The sequence below is a fragment of the Plutella xylostella genome, chromosome 28 (assembly GCF_932276165.1).
Source record: "Plutella xylostella chromosome 28, ilPluXylo3.1, whole genome shotgun sequence".
Lineage (NCBI taxonomy): Eukaryota > Metazoa > Arthropoda > Insecta > Lepidoptera > Plutellidae > Plutella > Plutella xylostella.
The window spans coordinates 8,551,993-8,560,895 of NC_064008.1; the positions used below are offsets into that span (position 1 = coordinate 8,551,993).

Genomic DNA, 8,903 nt, shown 5'->3' on the forward strand with positions numbered 1-8,903 from the left:
TTAAAGTGTCTTACTACATATTTTGGCACATTCCCATTGTCTCTAAATGATTGATATCCAACAGACACAATAATGTAGAGAACATAATCTGCACAGTATATCAACTTAATGCGATACCTATACATCAATAAAGGGACATAAATAGCGACTGTATCCATCGCTGCATAGCTTTCTATGCAGTTTTGGCAAAGCAGACACTTCCTAGTAAAATAAGTTGCATAAAACCACCGCCCAGACAATAATAGCTGTTGAGACGAATGGCGTTAGAGATTAAATCGCTTGGCTGACATTTGCAAAGTGTCGAGAGCTGACTCTGACAAGAATAAAGTGGTAGAATAGAAACACACGCGCGGCAGAGAGCCACCACATTTAGATTTGCCCAGTCGCGTTTCCGTGTCAACGTTAAACTGGTCAAAAATTATCATATTCTAAGTAAACCCGTTTTATAGCCATAACAGTGGAAGTGTTGCCATGAATACGGGAAAAAATAAGAAGAAAAACCGCCCCAATAAGCCTCAAAGTCAACCGGCACAGAATCCTGATAGTGAAAAGGGTGAAAATGTGACAGAAAAAAGTGAAAATGTTTCGAAAGCCGAAGAGAGAGTTCCTGAAATAGTGAGTGAAGTTGTAGTACCTCCTGTAGCAGAGAAAGAAAATACTGGAAATGAAGGACCGAAAAAACCGAAACGAAACCGGGGTAAGAAAAAGGGCGATAAAGAAGATTCAAGTGAAATCCCTGTTGAAACTGTAAGTTTGTCTGAAGACATCAAAACTGATAACGTTCAAAAAGACATTATAAAACCAGATAAATCCACAGTCGCTGATACGAAAATTGATGCAACTAATCAGCCCGTGGAACCGACTGCAAGAAAAAAGAAAGGCAAGAACAAAAATCAAGAAACAACAAAAATAGATGAAACAGAAAAATCTACGGAACTCGAAATCAATCCAAGTGATAAACCTAAAACTGACATTAAGGAAAGTGAGTTACTAGAAGGTGAGATAAAGCCAGCAAAGAAAAAAAATAAGAAAAATAAAAAACACCGCAATGATTCAGAAAGATCAGACAAGGCAGATGAATTAACTTGCACTTCAGCTTTTGAAATGATATTACAAACAAAAACCGAAAGTGAGCAAAAACAAGAGGAGGTAAACAAAGATGATGTAAAATCTGTTGCTGTGAGTGACAGTAGCATATCTGAACCGACAGTAAAAGAAGTAAAAAAAGCAATAGCTGAAAATTTGTCAGTTGACACAGCTGTCCCTAATGCTAATAAAAATATTATTAAGGAGAGTGCTATAGAAGATACATCTAATGATAATGTTCCTAAAAATAAAAAGAAGAATAAAAAAGATAAAAAACATTTTTCATCAGCAGATGAAAATGTTCAAAGCAATATTTTGCCTCAAAAAGAAATTATAAAGTCAGAGGAAAATGAGCAAAAAGATATTTCGGACTCAGATTCTAAGTCAATACATAAATGTGAAATGAAAGAAATGCCTGAATCAGACATTCTACCCGTAACTGAAATATTACCTTTGAAAGAGTCTACAGTTTCTGAAGAATCAGACGCAAAGTGTAAAGCCAAGATTGCTAAACCTGTTGAAAAGAAAAACAAAAATAAATCTATTGAAATAGAATCGAAACAAGAGAGTCCTAAGATGGCTGAATCTAAAAAAGATGAAGCCTATCAACTAAGTGAATTAGATAAAGAATACAGTAAAATTGACGTATTCAGTTGTGATGTCCCCAAAGTTACTGAAACAATTACTGAAATTAAAACTGACGTACAAACGACATTACCTACATCAATAGCGGAAGATAAACCTGAATCTGCAGAAAATAAATCTGAAGAGCTTGAAGGCGACTCTGTTAGTACGGATTCGTTTGAAGTAGTCAAGCATCCCAAGAAAAAAGGGAAAGGCAAAAATAATACTTTTAATATTGATGACAAAGCTATGACACCAGAAAAAACTGATATTATCACTTCTGATACCGAAAAAAAGAGAGAAAAACAATTTGACGTAGCTCGTCCTCCTTTTGATATCACCAAACCATTTGAAACTCTAGAAACAAGTTTAAATATAATAGAAGAAGTGCCAGAATTGACTACTTCCAAGAATTTATCAGAAACAGCACTAAAATCTGAAGAAAATAAAAACATCAGTCCGATTACTACAGAAATCAAACAAAGTGAAGAAAAAAAAGCGACAGAAGTCATGAGTATTCCAGAAGATAAATCCAATAAAAAACGAAAAAAGTCTCCAAAACCTTCGAAAAAACAGGAAACCTTCATCATACCTGAAGAAAAGAATTCCGCTGTAATTGAACAGAAAAAAGAAACAACTGAGACTGCTTCGACAGAACCCCCGAAGATATTACCAGAAAGTGAAATGATTGAATCAGTCATGACTCAAAGCGGTGGCAGTGAGATAACTCCAGATTTAATAGAGCATCCACGGTCAACCAGTGCTGATATTATCGACAGTAATAATAACAATAAGACTGTAATTCAAGAAGTGAATTTACCTCAAACATTACACATTCCCTTCGTTATTCCGGATACTCCATATATACAAGGTTCAGGGGAAACTCCTTCACCGATTGTTATAGCTACTTGCGTACCAATATCTGAGAAAGAACTTCAAGAACGTCAGAAAAAAGTTCCTAAAAAGACAGACTTAAAATCTCAAGTTATGGAAGTAAATAAAGATATGGAGGTTTTGAGAAGGTCCATTGAGAGGTCATTAGCTGAATTTACAGCTTTAGAAAAAGGAGAGCAAGAGGTAGAAGACAAATATGCTGCTCAGTCACTAGAAATGAAGCAAGATAAATCGAAACTAACTATTTTGGACGAGACGATCAAAGAGCAAGCCCAGGTCACAGGTACGACCATTACTGAACAAGATAGTGTTTCCACTGATAATTCAACAAAGAAAGAGAAAGAAGAATCAGCGTCCACTCCAGAACCACCGGCAAGAAAAGACAACAAAGGTAAAAGTAAATCAAAGAAAAAGGGCAAGCAAGAGAGTCAGCAGCAAACTACAACCGCTACTGACACAACAACCAGTACTTCAGTGACTGAGAAAAAAGATACCTCATCACAAGAATCAAAAAAAGAAAATAAGACTGAACAAAAGGAAGACAAATCTTCAACAGGTCAAGATAAAGGAAAACAAAAAACACAATCATTAAAAGATGAAAGTGATAATACAGAACAAAAGTCTAAGGATACTCAAGAAACTGATTTACACGAATTTGATCCTATTGTTAACTTTGAAGATGCCATGACTTCATCCTCAAGCGTAGATGATGTCAATAAATCATTTGAAATCATTGTGAACGATGGTTTAAATGACTCAAATACAGATGAAACGTCAAATTTTCGGAACAATCCTGAAATAAATGTAACAGCGCCAGATGAACATGAAAAAGCAAAAGAAGAAAAGCAACAAAAAGAAAATCCAATTGTTTCGCAGCCAAAAAACTTGCTAGGCCATCCCGTTATTCCTGCACGATCGAATAAAACTGACTACAAAAAGGAAAAAAATAAACCACCGAATACAAAACTAGCTAGAGTGAAAATAAAAGACGCAGATGAAATTGACAAAGGCATTAAGCAATCGAAAGAATCGCAGACTGACAACAAGCCGAAAATTTTGAAAGACAAGAGTACAAATGAGTCAGTTACCTGTGTAACTAGTGAAAACGATGAATATGTGTACAAGTACAGTTTTAGAAAGGTTTTTCTGTCAAGCAACTGCCACGTTTGCAAGAAAGAGCTAAAGGAATCCAGGGTGCCCTGTAACTTTTGCTATGTCACCTTCTACTGTAGCGAGAAACATAAAGATGATGACTATGATCAGCACCAATCGCTTTGCTTTGCTATCTCCACGATTATTCGCTTGAAAGGTACGTATTGCCACTATAACTACCATCAACTATTGTCTTTCTATCTTATTTTAATCAATTTAATTATGGATGTCATGACAAAATGCCTTGAACATACAACTTCAAAGCATATTCATGAACTCTTTTCAGCCTACCGTACCACCTTTAGCAATGAACAATCCATAAGCAGCATCGCTCACACACAGATTACTTAGGGATTGTTAATTGCTAATGTTCGGTAGCGGTAACTGACGTATGGATTCCTGCCTCTATTGTTATCTTCGTCTCAGGTCTAAAGCACATCTACGCGGACTCGCAAGGCGTCACCGGTCACAACTACCGGCTGCTCCGCATGCAGACCATAGTCTCTTGTGAGAAGATCCTCAAACGCAAGCTCCTGCCGTGGGAGCAGGAGGCCCTGTTGTACCCGAGGGTCTGCGCTGATGTCGGGTGTAGAGAGTGGAGGCAGGGGCAGCTGAAGGATTGCGAGCTTTGTGGCCAGGTGAGAGAGATTTGCTTGATGTGGTGAATAGATATAGACGCACAAAGGACCGGACGTATAGCAAGCTGGCGGGTCTATTTATTATATCTATCGTTGAAGGTCCTAGGGATAAATCTTTGAAAATGTATTATCTTTTTGGTATATTAGTCGTGTCTCAGAGTCTTATAAATTATAATTCAGAGGCTGTTTTTCAGCCCATTCTGACCCGACTAACTAAGACAGTAAGATGCATAGTGGCAAGATGACAACAGCTAATGAAATAATACTACCGTTCCTTGAAGCCTATAAGCTTATAAGCAAGCAGTATAAGTGCAGATAGTAGTTCCAACTCCTATAAACATCTTTGCATACCCTCGCCCTCTTCAACAGATATCGTACTGCAGTGAACACCCAGAGCATCTGCCCAAGAGCCACGCTCGCTGGTGCAAGTCCTACTCTCTTTACCAGAAGCTGGTGGTATACCAGCTGACCCGCGGCCGCCTCGACCCGCGGCTCCCTGGGAGACTCATGAAGGGAGAGAGGATCGGAGATAACATCAATAGACTACTCGCTGACATGTATGACGAGAAAATTGGTACGTGTGAATTGTTTTGATTTTGCAATAAGTTGTTTGTTTATGTTTACCTTGCCAAGAATTGAAAATGCCAACGATAATTTATCGACATGGTTTCAAGAATTATTTTTGATTACACACTTTTGTTGTTGTTTGCGTGGCGCACTCTCGTGAAGGCCCTCTGTACCACTGGGGTACCTTAGGACGACAACAACAACAACTTTTGTTGTGTTTTCGTCAGGTCTTCCAATACCGGAATTATAAACTCCTTATTTTTCTGTTTAGTATCCACAAAGTCTTCTTTATTTTCTAGTAAATTTAGACATTAATTTGCGCAATGCCGTCGAAGACTGGATTGGATCTCGAGTTGGTCAGAGACTTGCTTTCGAGGGTTCAGGGTTTGACCCTAAGGCTAGAATTGTATCTCTCCTTGAGTGTCAAACGTCCGCCTACGGTGATTATATCAATTATCCTCCAGTCTAAGAAGAGGTCCATGCTCTGCATACAAGTATTTACGGGCAGTATTCAGCCAGTTGGTATAGTATGGCCATATGTATGACCCTCTAATGTTACCTGCTGTTTTTAGGAGATCCCTCTTAGCGATGAAATATCCTATTGTTCCTAGTTTATAATTAATATTCTTTTGTATGTTTTGCTATTTTTAGTGACCACTAAAGTGTTATTCTATTCTGTCTTCGTGTATTGTGCAAATCTAAAACCTCATCAAGCCCTCCCCTCACCAGACATGACCGACATGCAGTACGCGGCGCTCACCCAGCTCGCGACGGCGCCGCTCACCGCCGCGCACTGCTACCAGCTCTACAGCGATAAGATGAAGACTGTCGCTGTCAACGGGAACGGGGTTCATAAGGTTTGTGATATTACCTAGCTCGTAATTAGACAAAACATTTGAAAAACCCTCAAGTGTTTGTTACCGACATGCCAGGAAGAGGGTCACAGTCGAAACAAATAAATCCCTGGATATTCTGGATATTCGGTACATATTGCCAATGCTAGCAGCTTTCCCATGTAGAATTATGGCCTAATAGAGTTCATCCATGATTGGCTACCTATCTATGTACGTTTTCCTGATCGTGGTCTCCGCTCCAGAGCTCGTCTTTCTTCGGCAGCTATTGGCTGCACGAACTATTTTGTAATCAGATTACAGATTATGTGGTGGCTATGAGCAGTTCAGGCGGCATACCAGTTTTCACCATAATATTTAATCACCATAATAAGGTACATCAATCAGGAATACTCCTCTTTTACACCCACTCAATCCATCTGCTTCCAGTCCCCAACATTCACAATCCACGTGGTGGGAGCGGAACTTCAATTCGAGGCGGATTCCCTCAACAAGTGGGAGACGTTCTTCCTTCACCTGCGTCCAGACGTGGCGACTCTCAGGGTGGTGCTGGTGGGGCCTGAGCTGAACCCTTCGAACTTGCCGGTGGACCTGCTTGGGAAGATCAAGTGAGTTTGTGTTGGTGCAGGAAGATTTTAGATCATACAGACTGCTGGATTGAAAGCCTTGAAAAGACTGGTGTACGAAATGTAAAAAAAAATAGTACGAAATAAATAGTACGCACCTTAGGGAGTCAGCGACTGATGCTAATGTAACTGGTCAATCTTTTCACCATGGTGGCAAATCCTAGTATCCTCGTGGATAAACATTCCATCTGGTGTTCCGCAAGGATCTCTTCTGGGGCCCCTTCTATTTATTATATTTATCAATGACATCAATTATTGCTTTCGTAATTCCGAATATCTAATGTTTGCTGATGACATGAAAATTTTCAAAGCTGTAAATAGCTCAATTGATGAGGTACTCCTGCAGGATGATCTAGATCGACTTAGTGTGTACTGCCTCAATAATAAACTCGACATCAATTTAGATAAATGTTTACGAGTGAATGAGATGTTCACGAGTATATAAACGCAACAAACATATGAGTACGTACATGCTTCAGAATCAGAGCCTTACAAGCGTATCAGAAATTAGAGACCTTGGTGTAGTGCATGATAGTAAGCTTCTTTTTGATTCACATATCGATAGCATAATCACAAAAGCTTCTAAGGCCCTCGGTTTCTTAATACGTTCTTCTCGCCCGTTCAAATGCATGAAGACAGTTAAAATATTATACTGCGCCTATGTCCGAAGCCACCTTGAGTATGCTTCCCAGATCTGGAATCCCCAGTATGATATTTAGGTATATCGACAGACTCGAACGTATCCAAAAAAGGTTTATTAGGTATCTCGGCTTTAAATTCAAACTTATTGATTCAAGTTACGAATGTAAATGTATGAAACTTCACTTGCTTCCTCTTAAATTAAGAAGGGATGTTAGCGATATAATTTATTTAATTAAAATATTTCGAGGTTACGTTGACTGTCCGGATCTGCTAGGCAAACTTGGTTTAAGAGTTCCGTGGCGAAGAACGCGTAACAGACCGCTTCTTAGTATTCCTCAATGTAACAGCAACTACAGACAAAATTCATATTTAGTAAGAGCTAGTAACACTTTTAACCAGATGTGTAATAGTAATAGTGTGGACCTCTTTAGCAGCAGCTTATGTTCTATTAGAAAACATATTATAACCAACTTTAGTACGTAATAGATACCAAATATATAAGTAGCATAAGTATAATCTAAGTAGAATTTATTATTAGGTGAGTATGTGTTGTTATTGTTATATCGTCTCCATATGCGAAAACCTATAATTAGCTTTTTGTCTATTTATGTTTAAATAAGGTTAACTTGTTATTAGTATAAAGCTGTTGGTTTTCCATGCAATAAATAAAAATAAAAATAAAATAAAAATATATCTAGTTCTAGAAGGTGCAAACTGCAAACACATATTAAATCAAAGCTACATGTGGAGATTGGACGAGGAAGGCCACGGATAGTGTTTAGTGGTGATCCCTGAGACTATGCAGTGTGATCAAGTACATTATTATGTCCATTTGACCAATGATTATGTAATATACGCCAAGCAGTGTACGATAATTGGCTGATGAAAATGATAATTCATAATCATTACGCTCAACGTTCATTCCTAAATCTGCACCAATACACCTAAACATAAAATTGTCTTATTTCAATTATCTTCCTCCCAGACTCTGCCCGACATGTCGCGTGGAGAAGCGTCGCGTGGTATTCCACTTCCACGACCGTCAGTTCTACCACCAGTACGCCACTAGCGATGACTTCACCAGACCCGACATCGGTGAGATTGCACCTATTACCAGCTCTATGAAGATATCCTTATTTGTCATCATTGAGAGTAGCACCTCCAATGTGTATTTTTTGTTTCATGATAAGCGCCAGTGCTATAATTTTGCGTAGCTCTCTAAAGTTACTTCTTTTGTTTCATTTATTTCATTGTCTTTCAAAAACAATTAAATGCTGAGTCCGGTAAAGGAACTTTAAACCAAGGTCGACCGTAACTCTGTTGTTGTCTGTTGTTTAACCATATAGTTTCCTGTTGCTTCCTGAAACTCAGCATAAGCTACATCTATCACTGAAGATATACGATCACAAGATTCACAGTTCACATTCTCATTAACTTTCCAGTTTGCGCTTTCAACCCCTCCATCAATCGCTCGTCCAGCTATGACGACACCTGGTCATCCACCATCAACTGTATCTTCAAGCTCAAGGTCCCTTTCGTCATCACAGCCTACACCATGAACGAAATGCTAAGGGATTTCACCTCTATCAAGACTAGCTCTAAGGTCGAATTTAATACTGTCTCTGAAGCTAAGTTCAATCCTTTTGCCAGTGTCAGGCCCGATAGGAATTTTATCAGCGATGATGAGATGCCTTTGTTGTTTAAGAATTATTGCTATATGGTGCTTATTGGTGCTTTTTGAATCGATTTTAGGAATTATACTATTGTTCTAATAAGATTTTGGATCGATAATAATGTTTATGGCAATACTGAATCCCTGTGTC

At 38.5% G+C, this 8,903-nt stretch overlaps 1 protein-coding gene across 1 annotated transcript; it reads left to right on the forward strand.

Moving 5' to 3' along the window:
* Positions 1-262: 262 nt before the first annotated feature.
* Positions 263-8,895, forward strand: LOC105384598 (titin). Its single transcript, XM_038111228.2, has 7 exons — positions 263-3,913; positions 4,183-4,394; positions 4,764-4,968; positions 5,691-5,818; positions 6,242-6,420; positions 8,066-8,175; positions 8,523-8,895. The coding sequence occupies exons 1-7, from the start codon at positions 472-474 to the stop codon at positions 8,819-8,821; spliced, it is 4,575 nt and encodes a 1,524-aa protein (XP_037967156.2). The 5' UTR covers positions 263-471; the 3' UTR covers positions 8,822-8,895.
* Positions 8,896-8,903: the final 8 nt, after the last annotated feature.